General features: G+C 48.6%; 1 protein-coding gene and 1 pseudogene across 2 annotated transcripts in view; both read right to left on the bottom strand.

The window, feature by feature from the left end:
• Positions 1-379: 379 nt before the first annotated feature.
• IGF2R (insulin like growth factor 2 receptor) overlaps positions 380-26,100 on the bottom strand; it is a 124,770-nt gene continuing 99,049 nt past the window's right edge. Inside the window, exons 37-48 of the mRNA XM_017538048.2 lie at positions 24,739-24,900; positions 23,292-23,499; positions 22,797-22,943; positions 21,372-21,606; positions 20,427-20,563; positions 17,732-17,846; positions 16,614-16,760; positions 15,745-15,932; positions 9,754-9,940; positions 4,133-4,285; positions 3,054-3,123; positions 380-2,196 (exon numbers count right to left, since the gene is read on the bottom strand). Of these exons, the coding sequence (XP_017393537.1) occupies positions 1,780-2,196; positions 3,054-3,123; positions 4,133-4,285; positions 9,754-9,940; positions 15,745-15,932; positions 16,614-16,760; positions 17,732-17,846; positions 20,427-20,563; positions 21,372-21,606; positions 22,797-22,943; positions 23,292-23,499; positions 24,739-24,900 (2,166 nt within the window). The 3' untranslated portion in view covers positions 380-1,779. The remainder of the gene's footprint in view (positions 2,197-3,053; positions 3,124-4,132; positions 4,286-9,753; positions 9,941-15,744; positions 15,933-16,613; positions 16,761-17,731; positions 17,847-20,426; positions 20,564-21,371; positions 21,607-22,796; positions 22,944-23,291; positions 23,500-24,738; positions 24,901-26,100) is intronic.
• On the bottom strand, positions 10,166-14,537 carry LOC108310581 (annotated as a pseudogene). The gene is made up of 3 exons (XR_005201679.1): positions 14,438-14,537; positions 13,876-14,359; positions 10,166-12,824 (listed from the first exon to the last, which is right to left on the bottom strand). The product of XR_005201679.1 is annotated as an uncharacterized LOC108310581 (transcript).

Here is a 26,100-nt window from a genome sequence, read left to right on the forward strand (position 1 = left end):
TGAGTAATTTAAGATGGAAGACTCAGTGCATTTATTCAAGAGATAACCTCCCCATGTTAGATTAGGTTGCATACAAAAAAGCTTTACTGTCTCACTGGACTCTAAACTCCATGATGAACAGGACACACCCCGAGGTTGGCCTGGAGAAGGTAAAGAAATCAGATCTAGAAAGAGCCGAGGGAGGCAGATTGGACCCAGAGTTAACACCTACGACCAGGAGACTCCAGAGAAAAATGAAAGTGCTGCCTCATAAAAGGTCCACGAGAACACCAGCGTGAAAACCCAAATCCAGTCACTTAACGGGAAGAAAAGACGGGCAGGCAGCCTGGCAACTCGCTCGGGAATGTCTCACTATCAAGGAAAAAACGGTAACACTCAATTAATAATTTACCTTTTATTGAAATTGTTGAATACTTTATATTACAGTAAAGTTGATTGAAAAAAAATGAGAGAAAAATCAATTTTAAAAAATACACTCATGTTGAAATCAAACAAGCCAGCCAAACTGGTACAGGCCGAGGGGTGCTGTGGGGCGGTTTGCTTCTCAGCGTTAGACACTGAGTCTATAGACAATTCTACAACGCGAGAAACGTCGCTCACTAAGTATGGCAGGAAAGGCGCTGCCACCAGAGGAAGAACACCAGCACCGCCTCCCTCCTCCTCCACGCCGTGCCCGCCCAGCCTCCCTCCAGCATGAGGCCAAGTGCAACGCTGGGACCCAGGCTCTGGCCCAGGATTTTTCATGCAGTTTCTGTAAGTCACACACTGTGCAAATTAAGGCTTCTTATAGGTCGAATGGTTGATCAACACTTTTTTCTTAAAAAAATAAGCACAGTAAAGGTGGTATCATGAGAACCTGAAGAGATGAGACCTATACCCCAAATCTGGAAAAAATTCATTTTCTCTGACACCTCAACTACACACACATACACACGTGCGCACACACACACACACAAATCAATCTTTGGGCAGGTTGTTTGAATTCACCAGCCGGCGAAAGAAATACTGACAAATGTGCTCTGTACACCCAGGCTTGAAGATGTCATGCAAAAAGCTGCAGCCATTCCCGACTAAAGGCATAGAACAGGCAAACTCTCCAAAACCTGGGCACTCAGGGACCCTGTGCGCGTGTGTGTGTGTGTGCGCACGTGCGTGCCTGTACGCACATGTATATGCCCTTAAGAAACAAAAAGCAAAAGAGAAAAGAGAATGAGCTCCAACTCAGGGGACACACTAATGACCAGTTCAAAATCCCACCGGAAACTGTCACACTGACAGCCTCGCCATCTCAGGATGGACAAACCGGTGCATTACACCTGTGCCGGCAGGAAGAAACTGTGGCTGTTTTCTTTTTTTCCTTTTTCTCAAACCTGAGTAATTGTCAAAGTCAATAAATAGGAGGAGAGAATTAAAATGCTAAAATATAATGGGGTTAAATACCCTATCGGGCCTAAAGCAGCAAGGGTTTTTCAAATGCAGCCCCTATTTGGAGACATGTCCGGCCTTATGCTTTTAAATTGAGGACTTGGGGCAAAACCCTGGGCACGAGGTACTGCCCTGTGGCCGATCTGAGCCATGCCTTATTCCAATGACTGTAAACAATCTGGAAGGAGTGGGGCATGACCTCCTTCACCCTCTCCCCCATCACAAAAACTCTTCCCTTTTGAAATAGTTTTTGTTAAAGGCAAAATTATAGAAGCATCATCAAGTGGAAGTCTTATTTGGTTGGAGGTGCTTGGCTGTCTCACGGCTCCGTGCTCCCCTGCAGGCACTGCAGAGTCAGATGTGTAAGAGGTCCTCGTCGCTGTCGTCATGGAAAGACACCAGCTTGGTGGAGCTCACTGTCTTCTGCTGTGCAGACCTGGGCTTCCCTTTCCTCACCCTCTCACCCCTGACCAGCCCCGCCCTATCGTCCTCACGCTCCCAAAGGGCATTCCTCTGCGGGTTTCTCACCGGGTGGGAGCTCTCTGCTCCAGCTCCCCTACCCGAGTGAACTTTCACCTCTGGGATGGTCAGAACCTCATCCTCACTGTCCTGGTCATCCCCATGCAGGGAGCTGAGGGCCTCAGCTTTCACAGACTTGGTGGTAATATGGCCATTCTCCTGCCCTTCCTTCCCCAGCCGTGCAGGAGGCAGCTGGATCTCTTCCATCAGCCACTCTGTTTCATTCTCATCTGTCTCTTCTTCCTTGTTCACCTGCCAGGGATCAACAGCAGAGACCACATGAACACCCTCAGAGACCCCATTCTGCTCCTCTCTTACTCTTTCCACCATCCACCCCACATCAGGGATGCTCTCTGCTGGCACGAGCTGGGGAGGATCTGGCATACTGTCCTCATGGTTCCCAGGTCCCCACCAGGGAAAGGAAGACGAGGGCAGGCAACACCTTCCTGCTCCTAATGAGACTGCACCAAGGCAGGAGGGTTTGGGAGGGTGGCAGTGGGGCCATTTGGCAAGATTCTCACAGCCAAGGGTGGGGCCAAGCAGAAGGCATTCAGGATGGCATGGGCCTGAAAAGCAGACCAGTGACCTATCAGCAGCGCTAGAGGAGAGGGGGCTCTGCTGGGTGCCTCATCAACTGAAAGGTGCCCCCTGCATGGCAGGGAGGAAAGTCAAGGGAGGGCCTCAAGTCAAAAGCCTCGTTTGAGAAAGCAATTAGTCAACACTCATAGAGACCCACAAACTTTACGTCCTTTGACCCAGAATATGCCTCTTTTCTGGAAATTTATCGGAAAGAAATCATCCAAATGCTAGATGCACAACTATCTTCACTATCATGTGTTTTTTTTAGGAACAGCCAAAAACAGTGGAAACAACCTAAATATTAAATACCCCAAAGGAAACTAGTTGCAACCACAATGAGAGAAACTTTGTAGGAAAAAAATAACAAACAACATGTGCTGGGGTAAGTGGCTGAGGCAATGGGTGATGCTTTCCCTTCTGGATTCCCGCCTGCCTGTGACTGCTCTCCTCAGCATTCCTGATGAGAACACAGACAGCGCAGCACGGGAGGCTAGGGAGGCAGCCTCTCAGGAGACTCCACAGAAAATTACCTTGGAGTATTTGTAGGACACGTTGGAGCTTCTCCTACAGCAAGTGGTTAGCTTACTTATCACTGTTTCCCTATTAAAGAAAAAAAAGGAGACCATAATTACTCCAGGGTAGAGGAAGTGTGGGCAGGAGCCCCGCCCCCACCAGCACCACCCCACTCTGCACCGCCAGGAAGCTGGTGGCGGCTGCATTTCTCCCACAAGCACAGGTTAATGGACGTTCTGAATGACAAGTGAGCAGCTGCGACAGGGTTATACCCTAATGTATTTGTTGTGATTGAGTGGAAAGACCATGGGCTTTGGAATCCAACAGGAGAAGACCCTCAAGAGCAATTTAACATTTGGGCAAGGCCTTCTTCACATATGACTCTAACAGGACCACACCTGCCCGCTGCCCCTAAGCCTGCCCGATGGTGGGTCACAGAGATGCACATCACATGCCTTCCCGGCCCAGACCTTCTTCTGCTCATTCTGCATTGTGGGTGTGGAGGGCCATGATTAGTACTTCCTGACCACCTCTCTCATTGGCCTGTGGTTCAGCTGGCAAATGACTGGCAGCAGGGAACGCCTGAGCTGGCAAGCCCCTTCCTCCAGGCCAGAGCCACCAACACTGACGCCTGATATGAAAATCCACTTGACAGTCACGTGGCGAGTCCTTGCACCCAGCAAAGTGGGGCAAAAGGATGGCACCATGGTTGGTACACAGCAGGCACTTAATAAACTCTTGCTTTTATGACATGGGAGGGCAAAGGGATCAGCTGCTCAGTGGGAAAAGGCACTCACGAAAGGTGCCATTTAATGTTCTACCCATCTTTGGACACAGAGGACCATGGTCCTAGAAGCTGCAGGCATGGGTGCTGTGCGAGGGCCTCGGCCTTGGTCAGACAGAAATGCAGGCATCTAAAACCACAATGCTGGAGACTGCTTCCAGAGAGTTTTGAACCAAGAACCTTGAGCCTTTTGCTGTTGTAGAGCTCAAAAACAAATAAGTAAATAAAATTAAAGTCCACAAAACTGAGCCTATGATTAGCTGTGGGAGGCATGCATCCGCCTGCCTGCCCTCTCGCCCTACCCCCGCTCACCTCCTCTCCTTCTTGTACAGCAGAAGGGCCAGCAGGCAGCAGGTGAGCGCCACCAGCAGCAGGCTGAGCACCGCACCGACCGCCTGGCTCCGCTCCGACAGCCCCTTGTGCGCCTGCCCGTCGTCCCCAGGATTCTCCCCATCAAAGCCCACCCTGCAAGGACATCACAGGAAAGAAGCCATGTCACAGGGCAGTGACACAGCCACAATCTCAGACCCGAGTCCCCAAGGCAAAAGCACCTCTCACTTTCCCCACACCAGGTGATTCTTACTCCTGCCCCAGAAAACAAGGCCACAAGGCCCACACCACATGGAAAAGGGCTGCAAAAAGTTCCTGATGAGTTTGGGGCAGGGTTGTCAGAAAGCAGACAAGAAGGCACTGCTTCCAGCTCCATGAACTGTCATTCAACCAGAGAGCAGGGACGGGCAGGAGGGATGCGGCCCCCTCCAGGTGGCCCAACCCACAGCAGAACCAGGCTCGGGCAGAGGCTGTCCCAGGGTGGAGAAGAGCACCACACTTCTCTCCAGGGTCAGAGCTCTGTCCTCTTGGAGTTTCTTCTGGAAGCAGTGGCCACAGCCCACCGTGGGACACAACCTCCAAACCAGCGGGGCCCAGGGGGCCTTAGAAACAGGCAAGGACAGGGCTCAGGGGTAGCCACAGACCAGGAGGGGCCCCAGGAGGCAGCCACCGGCCAGGACAGGGCCCAGGGAACAGCCACAACCCAGCATAGCCCCCAACACGCTTCCTCTCTCCAGCCTGCTCCATCCCAGGAGTGGGCTCTTGGAGCACTGCTGCTGCCTCACAGCAGAGTTCACAATTCCCACCCAAGACCCACATGCACACTTTTGGGAAAAAGTGTATTTCTGTGACATTCACCACTCAAGCAGAGTTGAGAAAATAATAATAGAAAATGAGAAACAACCGCGAAGACTTCCCTTTGTGCTCCGAGAACATTACACTCAAGAGTATAACGATTTGACACTTCTAACCTCAGGCCCTCTGTCATTTGGGGCCACACACATAGGAACAGGATCACATAACCAAAATGCCTCCTGCGCTGCTCGAGATAAGAGGCCACCCCAGCGAGGCTCATCCTGTGGTGCTGAAAACGCCGGCTGCTCCAAGAACTGAGGTCGAGGGCAACCGGCCAACCTGCGGCATGGCCGCAAGGGCTACTGCTCTCAAAGTTCAGCTTAAGCCAAACAATCTTGATCCAAAACATCAGCAAGACAAGAAACCACAGGGAGAGCCTGGCATCCAGTTCTAAGTGACCTGCAAGGGTTGACCTCTGCTCGGGCAGAAGCGCCTCCACACCTCACAGACAAGTCTGAGAGCTCCGCAGACCTCTCCCTCCAAGCCAGAAACCCACTCACCCAGAAGCAGCTCCAGCCACTCAGGAACACTCGACATGCGTCCGAGACACATCATCATTCGGTTCTAGGCTTATTTTAATTTCTACCTTTGATTTCTTCTTTGGACCATGGATTATTCAGAAGCGGGTTTTAATCTTCAAGTGTATTTCTGTTTTTCAGTTGTTTGTTCTTGATTCCTAACTGCATTGCACCATGTAGGTATTTAATTGCATCAGCCAGAAATTTGGTGACTTAGGCCAAGCACGGTGACTCATCCCTGTAATTCCAGCACTTTGGGAGGCTGAGACAGGCAGATCACCTGAGGTCAGGAGTCTGAGACCAGCCTGGCCAACATGGTGAAACCTCATCTCTACTAAAGCTAAAAAAAATTAGCCAGGAGGTAGTGGCATGCACCTGTAATCCCAAGCTTCATGGGAGGCTGAGGCACAAGAATCACTTGAACCCAGGAAGTGGAGGTTGCAGTGAGCCAAAATCATGCCACTGTACTCCAGCCTGGGCAAAAGAGTGAGACTGTCTCAATAGAAAAAAAAGGAAACTGCTGACTTGTCTCCTTCGTTGTTAACTTTTGATAAAGTTTTCTAAGTGTTTCATGTGAGCCTGGGAAAACAGCATTCTCCCGCTGCAGGGTATAGTGTCCTACACATGTCTATTAAATCATGCTTTTGCACTGTGCTGTTCCAATCTTCCAAAAAAGCTTTACTCTTTGTCTACTTGACCCAGCAATCACTAAGTGAGGGGCATTTGTCACTGTTTCCTGTGTGTGTGGTTTTGTCAATTTCTGCTTTACATATGGAGGCTTTTTACTAGGTTGACAGAAGTTTAGGATTCTTGTATGTTTCTAGGAAATTTGCCCTTTTAAAATTAAAATGACCCTCTTTATCCCTAATATTTTTCTTTAATATCCTATTTTACCTTTTATTAATATAACTACTGTAGCTTTCTTTCAGATTATTTTCCAGCATCTTTTCTTATCCTTTCACCTTGGTCTTTTCTGTATCCTTGTTTTAGGCATGTTCCCTGGATACAGAGTTGTTTTTGAAATCCAATTTGACAACTTGTTTTTTTAACTGACAAGTTTAGTCAAGCTATGCTTATCATGATTATAGACATAGTTAGATTTATTTCTACCACATTAGGCTGGAATTCTACTCGTCTTATTTTTGTTTTCCTTTTCTCCTGTCTTCTTTGGGGGCTTAAGTATTTTTATTTCTCTTTTTCTTTACTACTGTTTTGGAAGTTACATACTATATTTCTATTATTTTAGTGGTTATTCTCGAAATACTGGCATGCATACTAAGACAAAGAGTCTAATAGTATGTCTTCCAAACAATTAGGAACTCTTTTTCCTTCTTCCTTCCTTTCTTTTAAGACAATGGTTTTACTTTCATATGATGCTACTGCTGTGAGAAATGTCAAAAGCCGGGAACTCTGCCACCCCACTCAGCTTGGACACCACCTGTCCAGTACAGTGAGTCCTCACAAGGTGGCGGACAGGTTCCCTCAAACTGCAGCCTTCCGTGAACCAACTACAGGAGGTCTTTGAATAACATCATTTCCTTCAAAACAGTCTCATTATTAATGTTGATGAGAAAAAAAATCGGTTTCATTACACATCATTTCACAAACGTTGCAGTTTCCAAGAACCTATTGATGATGTTGAAGTGAGGACTTAAAGTATTTTAACCTTTCTTAAATTATTTTCTAATACAACAAGTTAGCTTCCCCCACAGTTTTTACAGAATTTCCTTTGTATCTGCTCTCCTGGTATGTCGTAAGTGGGTGGGTCTTGTCATCGGTAACTATGCCAGGCACACAGTACGCCCCTTCCATCTGTAGATGTCTTTTAACTGTGTACGTTTTTTGATTATTGCTTTAACCAAATATTGTGAAATAACCATTTTTGGAAAATATGAGGAAGGTGTAAGCGAGCCCAATCTTCATCTACTATTGCAGGAAGTCAACAGGTGAAATAAAGGATGTTAATTAAAGACTGAGGTAAATTCCAAAAGAAATATCTAAAAGAACTAAAAACGATTATCTATTAAGGTAATCGTTGCTACCTGTTTGTTATAGTTACATGATTTTTTTGTTGTTTTTGAGACCGAGTCTCGCTCTGTCATCCAGGTGGAGTGCAGTGGTGCCATCTTGGCTCACTACAACCTCCACCTCCTGGGTTCAAGTGATTCTCCTGCCTCAGCCTGCCAAGTAGCTGGGATTACAGGCATGTGCCACCACACCTGGCTAATTTTTGTATTTTTAGTAGAGACAGGGTTTTACCATGTTGCCCAGGCTGGTCTAGAACTTCTGACCCCAAGTAATCAGCCTGTCTTGGCCTCCCAAAATGTTGGGATTACAGGCGTGAGCCACCGCATCTGGCCATATTTACATGATTTTAAAATGTACAACACTGATAATATCTGGGGACAAAATAATCTCAGGCACCGTTCCACGTCACCCCCAGGGGTGACATCCCTCATAATCCACCAACTGAGTTTTTGCTGTTGGTTTCAACTTCTGTTTCCTTCTTTAAAAGTCCTTATTACTTGTCAATGTGTTAATGGATTTAAACAACTCCCATTCCTGATGACATCATGAAACCGAGGTTTCCTGGGGAATTTTCCTCTCTGGTTTTAGAGTAAAACACCAAAGCCTTATAAATGGTGCCTTTCCCACTCACAGAAGTACAACTCTAAACATCAACACTGACAGGACCCCAGGCCTGGGCTGGTCTCCCTCAGACCCACACGCAAGACCAGCAGCCGTGTCCGGGGGCAGGATTCATCTCATGGCAGTTCTAGACTCTCAGTGACAGACAATGCAGGGAAAGTTCGCTTCTAGGTTTTATCTTTTTAAAAAATTCACATTTTGCTTGTTAAAGGAAGAACTTCCAGTTTTAATCCTTTCATTTTGTAATGATCTCACTGAACACCATAAACATTCAAAAGCTGAAAATACCACAAGTGAAATTTTAACCAAAGCCTCCTTCCCTGACTGTGCAGCTAAGAGTCCCTAGGTACGCAGCCCCTGAACAGCGTAGGAAAAAGCTGTTTTTGGCTGAGCTGATGTCCACAGGTAAGGGTTGGTGGGGGAATCGGGGGTGCTGATTTAAGATGTAAAAATGTGTGATCTTCATTCCCCCATGACCCCTACCACTGTCGTCTGCTGACTGTACGGTCCCTTTTTCAGGACATGAAGGAAACCATTAGATAGCAAGAATTCATGTTCCCCTGATCTTAAAGTCTCAAGACAGAATGAAAAGCTTATGTAAAATGGTGGGCCAAGCCAGGCACAGTGGCTCACGCTTGTAATGCTAGCACCTTGGGAGGCCGAGGCAGGCAGATTATCTGAGGTCAGGAGTTCAAGACCAGCCTGGCCAACATGGTGAAACCCCATCTCTACTAAAAATACAAAAATTAGCAGGGCATGGTGGCACACGCCTGTAATCCCAGCTACTCCGGAGGCTGAGACAGGAGAATCACTTGAACCCGGGAGGCGGAGGTTGCAGTGAGTCAAGATGGCACCACAGCACTCCAGCCTGGGTGACAGACCAAGACTGTCCCAAAAAAAATAAAAAACAAAAACAAATAAAATGGTGGGCCAGGTGACAAAGGAAAATCAATCTAAGAAAAAAGCAGCTGACAACATGTTATTCATGGCAAAGTATGAAACAGCTGTGGGACACAAGACAGCCAATGGGGGTGCCACCTTCCTTCAGGGCAGAAACTGCTGCCTCTGTTCCCACGCTGGTTCTCAAAATCTGCAGAGTAAGCTTTTCATTCATTCAAACATACAAATACTGCACTCACATCAAAGTGAAACTTTACTATACAATCATTTGTATTAGGACCAAAGAAAAGATGTCCCGGGATTACAAAGAGGAGGCACGGCCAGTACCGGCTCCCCAGGAGCTAAGGAAAGGGAAGCAGCAACGGGAAAGGGGTGGAGGGGCAGAGCTGGGACACTCTGGTTGGACCCTACTTGGGGCACGGTACTCACGAAGAAAGTGCCTGCACTGCTCCTGAGGGTGACGCAGGCGCGGACCAAAAATGAGTGGCAGGACGCTGACAGCGCTGGAGCACGGCACTGGCCGTGGGGGGCTACCTCTATCAGTGTCTCTATTTTTTGTGAATGTTCTGAATATTTACCAATAAAACATTGGGGAAAACAACATGCATACACTTATTCTCAAGATAAGGTTCAAGAGAGGATGTGGGGTCCAAGTGCTAAGCATCCAGATGTCACACTTACCCCAGAGGACACACGGCCGAGGTGTACCAAGAGAAGAGGTACTGGCAGTCGGCAGTCTCGTGACTGAACTCGGGGATCCCATCCTCCACCAGAGGGTCACAGTGAAAGAAGATAGTGGAAGAAACAGACTTGGTCTTATCCTTTCCACACTTAGAGGAAGAGGCAAACACGACATCGAGATCGCCATCTGTCAAAAATGAAGGGGCACACACGGAGTGTCACTATCAGTTTTCACAAGCAGACTGAGCTTAGCTCCTTATGGTCTAAAAGAGTTTGCAAAGACTTATAATCACACAGAAGAGACTTCATCCCATGTCCCATGTGCGCTCTGTTCACAGCTTACAAAGCCACTCAGTACCCCTTGACAGAGCCCTGCCCTCAGCACCCAGTAAAGAATTTTTGTTTTGTTATTACCACAGGTATTTACTGATGGACTGAAGATACAATTTTAATGGAACAGTAAGGCACAACTGTGGATTAAATCAGTCTGCTATACAGCCAAAAGAGGGGAAAAGCTATAATCTTAGGAACTTTAAATATGAAAATCAACGAGCCTCTGAAGTATCTTTCTAACAGATCAGTATAAGATATCTTTCCCTTTTATACAATTCCTATACTACATCACTCGATCACAAAGTCCAACTGATACTTCACAAAGAATTCCTCGTTCATTTCTATTTGAGCCATCCAGCCTGGCTACTTCCCTGTTCTCCACCTTTTTCCATTGCTTTGCAGTGGTATTTTTTAGCAATCCCCTTCCTAAAGAATTATGTACACAGCTTCAATAGTTTCCAAAGCAAGGAAACAAGCAAGCAAGCAATGAGTCAAGAAAGCCAAGGGCAGATATGTGAATGAACAGACTCACAGAGACATACATTAGGATGGCAACAGCCCGATTCATGGAAGTCTAAACTAAGCTGACTTTGGCAGGAAAGTTGCTGTGGTTTGCTCAAACACTTGTAATGCCACTGAGGTTGTGCTACTAGTGCCAGAACTCGTTTCTAAGGGATTAGCAGTGGTCTACACAAGGAGCTGGGGAACTAACGTAACTAGGGAGCTAATGACAAAACCATCATGCATTAGGAGCTGACTATCGCTTCCAGCATTAACATCTGCCAAGTGTAAAATTCATAAAGAATTTTGTGCAAAACTTCAAGACACAGAGAACAATCTTTAAATATGTTGGACTGGGATAAGTTAGGCACTTCCGTAACACTAACCTTTCTAACTTGGAAACGTAAAGTGAAAAGCATTCCAGTGTACATAACACTGAGGCATAAACCATGCTGCAGAGGTGCGAAAGCAGGAGGGTGTACAGGGTGCCTAGCCTCCTTGTTCAAACAGCCATGAGAAAGTCCCCAAGCATATTGTTAGACCAGCCGTTCTGGTGGTAACGGTGTCCCAAAACTAAGTAAACCTGCAGGCATATTGCTACTTTTTGAAGAGCCAACACTGCACCAACAAGAGGAGCCACATAGGTACAGAGTTGAGAATTAGAGACCAGAGGTAGAGTGACGTGGGCAAGCAACCTAGAAGACTTGACTCGATACCTCTCACCAAGGCCACCTTCCAAGAATATCTCCACCCAGCAGCCCTTTGATGACAAGGCAGAGAGTAGAGGATGATCTCGTGCTCCTGGGAGAAGTGTTGGTTACCAAAAAGCTCCTGGAGAGGCAACATCCCAGAGGCCCACTGAATAATGAAGGTAGATAAAAACTACCACACCACCAAACTATCCTGCCAAGTCAGAAATACATATACCAGGCATAGCCTGGGGTGCCAAGTAGAACAGAGGAGACTTTGAGCCTTACGAAAAGCAGAAAGACTGCATGACTCGGTGAACAGTATGCTGAATGACACAGAAGTAGGAAGCAAAGGACATATAAAAAGGATGCATGCTGGCGAACTCGCCAGAGGGAAGGCAGCACGGGTGCAGTCTGCATCCAGTGAAAGAGCTTTACTGGCTTGTTCCTCAGCATGATTCCCCATCTTACTTTCTCAGACTTGATGGATGTGTGGCATTCAGCAGCAGAACACAGAAAGATGGTATTTGTAAATGAAGAACTGGTGAATGGATATGGAACAGAAATCGACTGGGTGTACCATTCTGTAATTCCGTTTCTAGACCAAAGGCAGGTTTGTGTTGACAGAACATACTTGGGGTTGTCAAGAACAGCAGTAGCACTTTGGGAGAAAGGGAATGAAGGAGTGGGGCTGGGACTGGTGGACAGGAGGACTGTCAAGTTCCAGTTCTTAAATACTAGGCCACAAGGAACAGTGTGCTGTCCGTCCTTTAGTGAAGAAATGGAACGCTCATTTTCTGCTCCACATCAACCTTCTCCAAAACCTTAGCAAAGTCTGTGATAAAGATACATCACTGTCCCCATGCTGATCGGCCTCCCGAATGGTCCTGTCTGCGATGCTGCTCAGCTGTTCATCTGAGATATTTACTCGGACCATCATGCATGGCACCTGTAACAGCTCATCACGCGAGATCTTGTCATCTTTATCCAACTCATATAGTCCAGAAGCAAAGTGCTGTTTGTTGGCTATTGAGTGGTTCAGGTCCATTCATGTCTTTGCCCTCTTCATTATCCTCAATGGTTCAGATATAAGCCAAAGTTCACAGGAACCCACGGAGTTTACCTGGTCCTCTCCCTCTGGCAAGAAGGCACTGATGACTCAGTCCCCTACTGGGTTGATAACAAGTTCTGGAATCCTCTGAAATCACCCCGTTCTCTCCTTTGTCCAGACTGGTGAACAGCTGTAGAGGGGTAGTCTGACAGTGGGAAAGGCCAGTCTCCTTCTTGATCCCCTCGAGCTCTTCATTTCTCAATAATGTGGAGGCCTGAGATCCCCTCACTGCGCCAGGGCTCCTCCAGGAGCAGCGGCACCAGAAGAGACGGTGACAGGAAGGAAGGCAAGCATTTAACTTTGCCCAAAAAGAGGGCTTGTCCTCAGCTAACGACAGGATATGGAGCAGGGGCTGGCCATGCAGTACCTGAGCAATCAGCCAACCAGTTCTGCCCAGGTCATGGAGCCCCGGGAAAAAAACTGGACGCCAAGGCTCAGGGGAGCACCGGCGGGCAATACTCTATGTACACTGCCACATGTGGGTGCTGGGAACATAACATATCTGATTCCACAGGAGAGTCTGGCAGGAGCTCTGCATTCGATTCCCTCCTGGACTCCACCCTGTGTGCATCTTGGCTGATTTTAACCTATATCCTTTTGTTGCAGTAAATCGTAACTGTGAGCATAATCGCTTTCAGGGAGCTCTGTGAGTTATGGTGATAGGGAGAATATAAAGTTGGCTTGGGAGCAGGCGCCGTGGCTCACATCTGTAATCCCAGCACTTTGAGAGGTTGAGGTGGGTGGATCACCTGACGTCAGGTGCTCAAGACCAGCCTGGCCAACATGGTGAAACCCCATCTCTTCTAAAAATACAAAAAATTAGCTCAGTGTGGTGGCAGGTGCCTGTAATCCCAGCTACTTGGGAGGCTGAAGCAGGAGAATTGCTTAAACCCAGAAGGTGGAAGTTTCAGTGAGCCAACATTGCACCATTGCACTCCAGCATGGGCAACAGGGTGAGACTCTGTCTCAAAATAAATAATAAATAAATAAAAATAAAGTTGGCTTGGACACCCCCTCAGTGTGCCACTGGTGTCAGAAGTGAGAAAGCCTTGCATGGACTCCTTGCATAAACTCTGCTGCTCCCAACCTTTGTCACTGGCTCAAAATCTTTGTGGCTGGCGCTGCTGGGTACCAGGAATGCAGAGGCGAAAGTCCAGGGTACAAGATGGACGTGTCCACACACAGAGAGGCCCAGAGACAGGCGGTGCAGCTCGGCTTGGGGAGGGTCCTGCATTCTCGCCTGGGAGTGGCTGAAGCAGGGGCTGCTGAACAGACCGTTCTGCAGGGCTGGTGGCGGGGAGCAAAGTGCCCAGCAGCCCCACATCCTGACGAGAGACAGCTGCTGCCCTCCTGAAGGAACAGCAAGCCTCAGGAAGAGAAAGAAACTTCATTTCTTTACGAAAGGTGAAAAGAGATCTTAAAACTAAAGCTACTTTCTAGGGCTGGAGAATGATGAAAGTGAAAAGGTCTGAAAGCGATTTTATTTACCAAGAATGACTAAAAGCACATGCACCAGCCTTCTGAAAGCTGGGGATCCTCAACGGTCTGCCCGACACACCCCTTGTGAACGTGGATCCCCGCAGGTCTGCCCGAGACACCACTTGTGAACGTGGATCCCCGCAGGTCTGCCGGACACACCACTTGTGAATGTGGATTCCCGTAGGTCTGCCCGAGACACCACTTGTGAACGTGGATCCCCGCAGGTCTGCCGGACACACCACTTGTGAATGTGGATCCCCGTAGGTCTGCTGGACACACCCCTTGTGAATGTGGATCCCCGTAGGTCCGTGGGTCTGCTGGACATACCACTTGTGAATGTGGATCCCCGTAGGTCTGTTGGACACACACACTACTTGTGAACGTGGATCCCTGTAGGTCTGCCGGACACACCACTTGTGAACGTGGATCCCCGTAGGTCTGCCGGACACACCACTTGTGAATGTGGATCCCCGTAGGTCCGTTGGACACACCACTTGTGAACATGGAGGTGCTTATGTGGAACAAGCGGCCAGTGCTGTGCTGTGGAGCCTGAAGACTCCTGAAGACACACCAGGCGGCACCACCCTGCTATGAGAAGGTGGGCCTTCCAGGGAGGGGCACTGGAAGGATGAGGAAGGCGGGTCGAGGCATTCCAGCACGAGGAACAGCATGTGTGAAGCCACCAGGTTACAGAGTGACTTTGGGAGCTGGTGAATAACCTGATGGCTGAGGCATGACAATCCTTCCTTCCTTCCTTCCTTTCATCAACATTTACCGAGCACTTCCTATGGGCCAGGCACTGGGAAACAGGACAGCAAGAGCAGGCCAACCTGTGACGTGCAACATCTGACTGAATGACTGGAGGATTCACCGAAGCATGAGGAAGGCAGAGAACACAGAAACACAGAGCACTTGCTCTGTGCTGTGGAATTATGCAAGTGAATGAGGCTGATCAACTTTCCCATCATCAAGCCACCCAGAAGCAGGACACTCACTTTCCCAGTTCTATTCATGGGCCACAGGTGCTATGAGCAGATGTACCAGGGCGCTGTCTCCAATCTGTGACCGGGAGCAGCGGTGCTGACCCAGCTTCCCTCCACCAGGTGCTGCTGTTGTGGAGATGCACACTGCACCAGGGCACGGAGTACCCCCACTCCTTCTTGGCTATCACTACTCTCCCCTCCCACAGGACCCGTTCAGCAGTTGTTTGACATCAGAGAAGGCTGGGGTTTTCTTACAAACACACTTGATTTTTTAAAGAGTTATTACATCCACACATGGTTTAAAAATCAAATTACGGAAGGTATACAGTTAAAACCAGTTGTTCAAAACAAAAGCAGCCTTTCAGGATGATTCCCTCAAGGACAAGAGGGAACAAAGGGCAATACCCTTATCAGTGCCAGAAAAAACCTTCCTTCACAGCCTGGAGTCTGCCCTATGTGTGTCCTGGTTGATTTTAACCTATATCTTAACACTTTCATCTTTCTTACAAATATGAAATCTCTTTCCCTTCTCTAATATTATTTGGTATTCCAAAATAAGGAAGTGTCATGGCTAAAACTAAATCAAAGGTAATTCTGACTCTGCACAACTCAGCCTCCACCTGACCTTGGAACCACAGGATCAGACCAAGTTTTCGTTTTTTGGACATTTGTTTACTTGTTAACTGAGATACAATTTATGTACAGTGAAATGCTCAGGTCTGGCATATATCATCTGATCCATTTTGATGAAATTCATAAGAAAGCAAAGAATTAGACCATGGTTTTTGTTTTAAAAGAGATCTGAGATTTCAACCGAAGGGAGTTAGTTGAAAATTTTAATGCCCTTCCTTGGAGGAAGTTAAATGAGGACCTGTCATGGGACGCCACAGATTACCTTGAAGATAGTACTTGGTCTTGTCAGAGGTTCCGACTTTCCGACTGAAGTGCTGATCATTGGGCTTCACCTGGCATATGTTGGCTCCGGAGCACGCCGGGTTTCTGGAGCTCGTGATGGAGGAAAGCTGGATCTCATACAGGTAGTTGTCCCCATTGGTCCTCATGTCCCCAGAGGCTCTGAACAGCCTGAAGAGACAGAAAAGACCACAGTGACATGGAAGTCCTTCAAGAAGGCATTCATTACATAAGCCCACAGTCCTCAGAATCACTGCAGGGCCCCAGGATGCTTCCTGTCCTAAGCTATGGCAGCACATCTGTGACCCCACAGAGATTCTGAGGACACCAGCTTCCATCTCAAGAGGCTTTCTCCACAACCAGTTTTGCCCTCTGAGTGCTAATCCACCTTCCTCAGGTACCCTGTCCAGCACCGCGCCCAGCACCGCATGGCCCTCACCCTGCCCGTGCACAGGCAGAAGACATGGCCAGGCACCTGGGCCACCGGCCCCCGAGAGCAGCCCCAGTAGCACTGCTGAGAAATCTGTTTTCTACAAACTGGCAATCCCAGAAGATCCCTGCTCAAACATGTCAGAAGGCTTCTGCTTCAACCCAGGAGCTTATCATGAAGTGAGGGAGAAGGGGAGGGGATTTATTTTTACACTCACAAGAATTCACCATCTTTGGTGTTAAAATTTAATAGTTGAGTAATGCTTTTCCTCAGTTTAAGAAAAAGATGACGACAATTCCAGCAACAGTAACTAAAACACACAGACCTATTTATCCTGGAGTGCTCCCCAATAGGGAAAGAGCTGCATTGCTGGTTTAATTTTGAATACATTTCACAGCTCAAAAGGAAAACGTTTTACTTACTTAAAATAAATGTCTCCGAGGCTGAAGCTCTTGCCATTTATAGGGTTGGTGATGGTCCCATTCACCATCTGTACCTCCTGAGGCTTCACGGCGCAGGCAGCCCGGGAGTCCCAGCTGAAGTGGTAGGTGCAGCTGTCGATGTCGAACCTAGGAGGGGGAAGCGCAGACTACAGTCGTCACAGGGCAGACTGCAAAACAGGGAACACTTGGAACCCTTGAAGCAGCTCGCTGGCTTTCAGTCAAGGTGCACTGAGATTTCGGCTGCGTCCTGAGACCCCCACTCCCCGGGCTGCATGGGCCTAGGCAGGACTTCCCCACTCAACACTGACAGCGGCTCTGAGCTAGGATGGTTATTTTACTCACTTTTCTTCATTGCCACAATGGATAGGGAAGACAACTGTGTCAGTAATGTGACAAAGCAGGCAAACACTCGTATCAATTTTTTAAAATTTGTAAACCATGTAACATTTAAAACCTGGAAACATTTGCTCCTAGATTTTTGGTTTTTTGTTTTATAAGCTTCTCAGACTCACACACTGATAAATCCTTTGGCAATTTCTAAGTCTCCCCTTTTCCAAACTGAGCGTCTGGAAGGAATCAGTTTTGTTCACAGACAGCAGCTCACATGCACCCTCTGCTGGCTAAGCTCTCCCTGGCGCCAGCTGCAATGCTGCCTGGAAAACCTGAATACAATCCAAGCACATCCTAGGTCCAGAGGCAGGTCTCACCTGCTTGAAGGTCCCAGGCAGGCTGCCTGAACACCTTGAGTGGGACAAATCAACGCCCCTTTGTTTCTACTATGACAAAGATGAAGGCCAGTTAAATATTGCTCAGCCAGTGCTAAACCTAGTTCAAGAGGCAAGCTAGGCCAGAGAAGTTGCACTGGTCTTGTAACACTGTCTCAGCACTATATCTGGGATCTTCCCTGCCTGCAGCAGCCCCGCCCAATACGGCACAATCAGCCACTGTAGCCCCGAGCTCCTAAGACTCAGTCAAAACCTGCACGTGAAAACCCCAAGGAGGAACCTCCCCAGTGTGCTCGCTGCACTGTGTCCCCAGTCTCCTGACCTCTGTGCCCCCAGTCTGTGCCTCCCACTCTGTACCCCCAGTCTTCTGACCTCTTGAATGTAGGTCTGCCCACCGTCTTTGTACAGGTCAATTCTATCACGGAGGATGCGGTCTTATTTCCACCACATGGATAACCTTTGGAGTACGTGACAACAACTTTGTCACCTGAAACACACAATTGAAATGACGTTATTTCTAGCGCATTATAAAAAGCCTCAACCAGGTGTGCTGGCTCACGCCTGCTAATTCCAGCACTTTGGGAGGCTGAGGTGTGTGGATCACTTGAGGTCATGAGTTTGAGACCAGCCTGACCAATATGGTAAAACCCCATCTCTACTAAAAATACAAAAATTAGTCGGGTGCAGTGGCAGGCACCTATAATCCCAGCTACTTGAGAGGCTGAGGCAGGAGAATGGCTTGAACCCGGGAGGCGAAGATTGCAGTGAGCTGAGATCGTGCCATTGCACTCCAGCCTGGGCAACAAGAGCAAAACTCCATCTCAAAACAAACAAACAAAGCCTCAATGTTAGAAGTCAAAATCTGGTTTAAAGGCCAGGAAAAAATAAATTTTTGGCTCCCTACAGGTTTATCCACCTCTTCTGGCATTACCATGATCAGACCTGGCCTAACGCACCATTGCCACAGCCCAAGACCTGGTGTCAAACCCAAACCCTCCTACTCCCGCACTTTGTGACCCTCGGTTGCTGAGCTTCTGAGTTTCAAGGGCCTTACCTACAGAACAGGACACTGTCCAAAGTGGGCAGGTTTCGGGCATGTATAGAAATTGCCTGATAAACTCATGTGAAGAGCGGGACCTCGGGTAATGGCAGCCTTCCCTATTGCTCCAATTGTGTAAAATTTCTGTATCGTATTAGGTGCTTTCCTGACAGGTACCCTCATGTGAGTCTCCCAGTAACAACAGGGCAGGAACTGGAAAAAGTGAAAAGGCAGAACAGACCATCCGTGGTTTTCTAGGGTCTTCTGGCTTTAAGTTGAGCACTGTCTGCTTTTAAAAGTGACCCATTAAAAAAAAAAGAAACCTAAGCCCTCGAATCTGCAGGATCTGAGAAAAAAGTGAGTACACGTTTTAAGCTGCAGGTATCACTGGGGCAGCGTGGTCACCAAGTTCTGACTCTCAAGCCACCACCAAGAGGCTGCTCGTGGCTGCCCAGCGGGCTATTCTGGGGACGGTCCAGGCCCAGCCTGGCTGCATGGACAGACCATGATTCCAAGGCATGCATGGCGCAGGGTGTCTGGGGGAGCCTGTGCCTTCCACCCCGACCACACACACACACACACACACACACACATCCTTCCAGGCAGGGGCATGCGGTGGAGGCAAAATGGGTACAGCGCCCACTTCCCAAGTCTTTTCCACAGGACACAGGCCGCGGTACTGGGGGCTGCGGGACGGTGACGTGAGAGATGGGACCCTAGGCTCTCCGCCCTGCCCCAAATTCAAAGCTGCTTCAGCTGAATTTGTTTTAAATATTGGGCTTCTCCGTAAAATTTTGGAAGAAAGAGTTACACTGTTTTAAGGAAAATTTTTAAAACTTCTAGCATATGGGATCAAACAAATGAAGACTTTAATAGTGTAGACAGCCCACAGAGATTGGGCAGGAGGCTCAACCTCCCCACCCGAGGGGCCCAGACTGTGCAATGGATGACACCACCGCCAAGAAGTCAGGTGATCTAGTTCCATGTCACTCCCTGTGTTCACTATTCTCTTGCACCTTTTGCCTCAAACTTGTAGTGAGGCCTTAAGTGTTTTAGTTGTTTCAGTTGGCTGAAATTGGGAAAGACTAGTCAAATATGCATATATACTGCGAGATTACTGGGGAAAGAGCGGCCCTCCCACTACCCTCCCTCCTTCGCCCTTCTGGGGCAGTGTGGGAGTGGCAGCAATAACTGACCTCCAAAGCAGTAAGAACTTCCTGGGGAGGGCGAGTCTCAGGCTGGAGGTCTGGGTGCCACTTCCTGTATGCCAACTCTCCCTCCACTACCAACCTGCAGAGTCTGTGTGTGATTTTTATCAAGGGTGACAGTGGTCTCCCCAGAATTCCCTTTCTCCACCTTAACATCTCAGACTAATCTGACATAATCCTGTGGTTGAATCAGGACAAGTCAGGAAACCCCACTCCAGCCTAAAAGGCAAATGTTTTCCTTTACTGGTCCCTCCAACACATCCTAATTGCTCTTAAGCTAAGAAACCTCTATTTTCTTCCTTTAAATAATGAAAGAAAACATCTTTCACTCACCAGCAAACTACAAGATGAATTTTCCATTAAAAAGCATCGTCATTATTTTCAAAGTTGTTAAGACATTTTATAAAGATGTACCCCGGAGCTACCTGCACCAATTCCTCATGTAACTATCTGGCTTTCCTAAACAAACACGTGAGTCTATGTCAGCTTGCGCACTTGAACTACAGATATAACGTGAACGTCGGAGAAACTCTGAACATTCTTAGACTTCCTCCTGGATAGACGCACTTTCCCAAGATAGCTGAGCCGCTCTAAACACACAGACTGGGTCCTGCAGTCTCACATAACACGAAGCAGAACTTACTTTAATGTTCCAGATATGATTGCCTGTCATTGTCTCACAGCCAAACTGCCTGTGAGGCAGTGACAGGCAATCATATCTGGAGGTCTCCACCAAAGCACCTGCCATCCTCAGAACACCCTCACCTTCCCCGTTCAGACGCGGCTCCTTGAACCAAGGACCAGGACCCATAGGCCTCACCTGTGACGCTCAGCTTCTGTGTGTGAACGAGTCCCAGGACCTGGACGTCACCAGTTGTGCTCCTTCTGCAAATGCTGGCCCTTTCAGAGCAGCCTAGGGGCCCTTTATATATTTTCTGGCACAAATTTATATAGTACCTGGAAAACGGCACAAAGGGAAACAGGCATGCAAGTGAGGTCTCTGCCCTGACACAGGAGAGGCTCTTCACTTTACTTTCAGAAAAAAGTTATGATAGCTAAGGGCTCCATTCTGTCACTGAATGTAGCACTAAAATACTTTTCCAATTAAAAAAAAGGGGCAAAAGGAAGTCATCACTGAAGAAAGGAGCTGACTAACCAGGCACACCCGGAGTGGAATATCCACACGTCTATGGCCACCCTGGACACAGCCTGGTGCAGGAGAAAGAAAGGTTCTGGAGCTGGGAGAGGCAGTGGCTGGAATCCTGGCAAGTTTCCCCTCTTACTTAGAGCTTATTTAAACCCTCCGAGATCACGTCCCTGCTCCTCGGTGATGCCTTGCCAGGAGTGAATGGCCAAGAGGGCACTCCCCACACAGAGTGGTCAGGACTGTGGGCTGATACCAGCCAGCAACGCCTAAGGAGCTTCTGCCAAAGACCTGAGAAAACCCACACACCTCCCACAACCTGAGCTACACACAACCGCAAATCAAACCCAGCCTCACTCAGTCGGTCCAGGTTCTTTCAGCTTCAGAGGCTCCATTTCCACTCACCAAAGCTCCAGTCCCAACTCTGAACTCAGAACCACCCTCTGTGCCAGGAATGACACTGCGGGCTGCTTCCAGGAGCAGAGTCACAGCTCAGCCACCACCAGCCTCGCATAGGGGTAGTATTCCCATCTTTAGAATCCCAAAGGCCAACCATCGTCAGGCAGTCTGAAGCTCGCCTGCTGAGGGTGTGGCGCTGCAGGTGGATGGGAAGGGACTCACGAGACTCCATCGTGGACCAGGGACCAGGACCCAGTGAGGGAGGACAGCAGCCTCAGGTCATAGGTTTTGTGCTTCTGGATGAATTTGCACTCCATCTTCTTGGGAGGACAGACAACTTTTGTTTTCCACTCAAATGTCACCTCACACCCACGCACTTCGCTGAAGACTTGTGGTCTCCCAATGTCCTCATCTTCGTCACACTTAAATATGATGGTGGACATGCGGTGGCTATTTGCTGGGGAGCAGAGGCAGGAGAACGTCAGACCAGGGCCTGCACCAGGGTGTGTTTCCGCACGCCTTCCCCACGCTGCCTGAGGAGCACTTGCAGACTCCATCCGCCATCTGGCCACGCCCCACGTGCTGCCCTGGCCACATCTCATGGTGATTCATTCACGTGGATCCTGACTCCAAAGAGACCCAGCTCCTTGGCATACAACCTTTCATTGTACTTTTTAATAACCTCATGGCCCTAGCACAATTCCTCAGACAGGCAGTCAATATTTGACCAATAATGATCACAACAAAATAAGATGATAAAACAATACCTACAGGTACTTGAAAACCAAGTGTGATTCAGAGAACAGGGAATAATGTTTTGTCAACATTACTCCTTAAAACAAACAAGCCTCAGAACAAAGCTATAGTAATCCTCTGTAAATTTAACCTCTTTGGTTCCTGAATACATCCCATTTTGGTCCCTGGACATTTATGAAAATTAGAAATTTTTCATGCATTTCTCTCATCTTGCCGTCCGCAGACAGAAGTCACAGCAGTGGGCTCCTCTCATGAAACTTCCTGACACTGCAGGGGCAAGGGCACTGAGTGTGGCTCACCAAGAAAGCCCATCCCCGCCTGGGCTGCCACATGGCAGAAAGTCAATAAATGAGGCTCCTGGGTTACTGGAATTCTCACTAGCTTCAGAATCCTGAAGATCCATGCAGACATTCATCCTGCTGAGGCATAATGTGAATCACCAGGGCTAAAAACAGGTATGAAGACACACGGCCCTCCAGCTAGTGAGTGGGCCTAGCCAGCCACCCAGCACAGGATTTCAGGGCAGCTCCACTGCGGCCTATAGATGATTACCCAGCGATCCCCCAGAGCAACTCAAATTTTCTCGGTGGGAAACAGCCTCAGTAAGAAAATATCTTATGTCAATACCCATTTTTAGACTGCATTCCAGCCTGGGCAATAAAGCAACACTCCCGTTCTCTCTCCCTCTTCCTCTTTCTCTTTATTCCTCTCCTTCATTCTTTCTTTCTTTTAAAAAAAAAAGAAAGAAAGAAACTGAGGAAAAAAAAAAATATCTTATGCAAGAGAATTCCTGCCACTGACTGGAGCATCCAGAAACGTCTCGGTGTGAATCAAGCCTTGAGAGTATCGAGGGCCCAGGTCACGTGGGGGAGGCAGAGCCATCCTACTCACAGTGTCTGCAGAAGCCCCACTCGTGGTCCCTGTCGTAGTCTGCAGTTGTGCTACACCACAGCTTCGTCCTGCTCTCTATGATACATTCCTCGTAGCTCTTCCCATTGAATATGAAGGGGAAGACACAGGGGACACCTTCATCAGTTTCTAGAAAGAAGAATAACATCTGAATAATCCACACTATCAGTGTGACAGCTGTGCCTAGCCAGGCATAATCGCCTAAGAATGCAGCAGGAGCCCGTAAGGGCGCTGCCCGTCCTAAACCACCGACATGACAACCGGCATTCACCTGCCAAACTCAACAGGCAACTGAGAGAACACAGTGTGATTCACACACCAGCACTCACACCGGGGTACAGAGGAACGGCTCACATTCACACCCACGGTTACAGCACTCATAGGACTGCGGAGCTCCACTCCTCAGTTTCTTTCTGCTGCTATGTCTAATTTCTACTTTACTTTGAGCCTGAAGTTTAACTCATTGCAAATATTTACCTGGAGGGCAACTATCACCATTCACATAACTTAAAATGACAGCTTCATCCTGGTGCCTGTAATCCAGTTTCATTGACGCCAGCCGTCCAAAGGATGCCCCCTTGGTGCCTGAGAGCAGACAGACTCCTCCGTCCTTACAGCCTCCTTGGTCTGGCCCGTCTGCAGTGGTGCACACCCCAATGCTGTAGGTGCGCGAGTCTCGAGTCACCTGGACAAACACCATGCATGGCTGTAAGCAGCAGCAGCGCCTGGGTCTCGAGGTGAGGTGAGAACCATTATTGCAGCCGGCGCAGGAGGTGGGTTCATGCGTAAGAGCAGAGGCTCCTCTGTGTGCATCACAGTCATGCAATAGCCTTGGCCCTAGCTTTTCCCCAGGGGGCCTCCCGCAACCCCTAGACCCAGTTTGTTGCTCCCCCTGCTCCCTACTGGGGACCTGGGTCACCCTTGCTGGCTGGCCACTGCTCTGGTTATTGTCTCCAGTCAGTGCCCTGTGGAAAGGGACCAGCTGTGGGGCCTTAGGCTCACCCCACATCCCTCACCTGCGTAATGAGGCAGGTGTACGGGCCAAGCAAGTGCACCAGCAGAGCTGATGCCGCACGCTGAAGCATGGACCTGACTCTCCTGGCCCACCCCGCCCCCAGAAGGCTCATGCCTGCCGCACATCTGTTGGGAGGACCTATACCCAGGCAAAGGGCTCCATCACAGGAGCCAAGGTGTTGGCACCTGGGCCCAAAACTCCAAGCTCATCACTCACCAGCCACTGTGCCACGGCAGGTACTGGGGTTCCATACCCCAGTCCCAGAACTGGCATGGTAATGTCTAGATCCCTAGGCTTAGGAGGTTAGGGGCCTCCAGGCACCAGCGATCACAACATCACATCAGTAAGACCAATAGCCCACAGACACAGCACAGGCCAGGGCTCTGGCATGACATGGAGGCACACACCCGAGTGCCTCTCAATTCCAGGGCACCTCCTACCTCCCTCCACCCATAGCTGCCACAATCAGCAAATAACTGCCTCTATCATCTTCAGCCAAGTTGGAGGAATTAACTCCCCACAGATTTCAGCTGGCTACCCAAGAGCTGGCCTGCCCCCATGAGTTCTTTACATTCATGTCCCGGGACTGCCCCGCCTGCTCTCTGTTTGACACAAAGGGTCCTACTACCTGCCTCATGAGGTTACTCGATCCTCAAAAAGCCTGGGTGCAGAAAAACCCTGCCCGAGCCACAAGGTACAACACAAGTGTCAGCTGTGCTTAGTTGGCTACACAATGCAGGAACCTTCCTGAGACCCTGCATGCCCTACGAGAGCCCCCAGATGCTTCCCAGTGGCCACACACGCCCTCTCAGCTCACAGGTACCACATTATCCAAATCACTCCCGGCAGCCTCACAGCACCTGGCACCTGGTACACCTGCACCAGCAAAGCCCAGGGTGAACGCATTACCTTAAAGGTGCTCGTGGAAAGGCTGGACAAGTTGAAGCTATAGAGGAGCTGCTCATCTGTCAGGGCACAGCCCTCGGTCCTCACTTCATCAGGACAGACGATCGGAGTCTCCCATTCGAACACAAAGTCACATTCGCTGGTCCTTAACAGCTTAGGCGTTCCCTGTTGCCAGGAAGAGCATGGTCTTAAAAACCCCATGGCGTAGAGACAGCAGCAACACACCATGCCCCTAAGCAGGCTGTGCATAACCCACAGCGGCCTCTCAGAGGGAAGGGACGCTGGGCAACAGCAGCTGAAAGACCCAATGCTGTCTTCAAGGCACAGATAGCACCCCGCCCTTACCCCCCACATATCTCAGGAACTCCCTGGCTGAATCCAGGTCTTGTCTTCTACTCAGAGAGAGAGAGAGAAAGCCTCAATGTTCTATGTTACAGGTTCAAAGAAAGAAAGGGGGAGGGCTTAAATATCATAAGAAAGAAATCTGTGAAACTGAGACCATGACTTGCAAGTGCTCCAATCCACTATCTCTAGACACAGGGGATATTTATTACCGGGGCAAGATGTCACACAGCCAGATGTTTCATAGACCAAATATTCTCAAATCACTTTATTTATTCCCTCCCTCATTCAACAGCAACAAAAAAAGATGAGGCAGCTCTCAGGAATTCCATTTGTAATTACTGTTAAGCATCTTTTCTCCTATGATTCAGGGGTAAAAGTACTTCCATTGAAGATGAAAACTGCTGGGGAGGAAAAATCTTCTAAAAATCTTTCTGGAACAGTGGAATACACATTCAGCATGAGATGCCTCATTTCTAAAATCAAGTAAACACTAATCACTCTCAATGTGCAGCTGCTGAGAATTACCTAAAATCACATTAGCTAATTCGATTTGTCAAGTTGGCAGCAGTGTGAAAGCAAGGCGCAGTTCCACACTCTTTAGCTGGTGGCATGAGATAACAGCAACACTCATGATCAGGCGGGTCTTAGAAGTGAAGACTATCGCTTAAAGAATGAAGAATTTAAAGCAGACGCCCCCATCAAGGCAAAGTCCATGTTGCCCGAGGCTGCATGTATCTACAGAGGCACACACAGATACGCCCATATAAATAGGCAGATATGTTAATAAATAGATGAAATGGGTGGACTGAATACAGCTCCGCCTTTCCTTGCTGACTAGGACTGTCAGTACACTCTACAATTCATGAACAGGGATAAATCTAAGGGCTTTGAGGTTCTCTGGCCCCTGTGGTGTACCCCCAAACAGCAGGACTGTTTTCGCCTCCCTCTCAAATACTTTCTCTCCCACTGGTTAGATGGCTGCCGGGTCACTTTCTGTCACTGTCAACACACCCATGTCTA

This window comes from Cebus imitator, unplaced genomic scaffold (genome assembly GCF_001604975.1).
Source record: "Cebus imitator isolate Cc_AM_T3 unplaced genomic scaffold, Cebus_imitator-1.0 Scaffold6, whole genome shotgun sequence".
Taxonomy (NCBI): Eukaryota; Metazoa; Chordata; class Mammalia; order Primates; family Cebidae; genus Cebus; species Cebus imitator.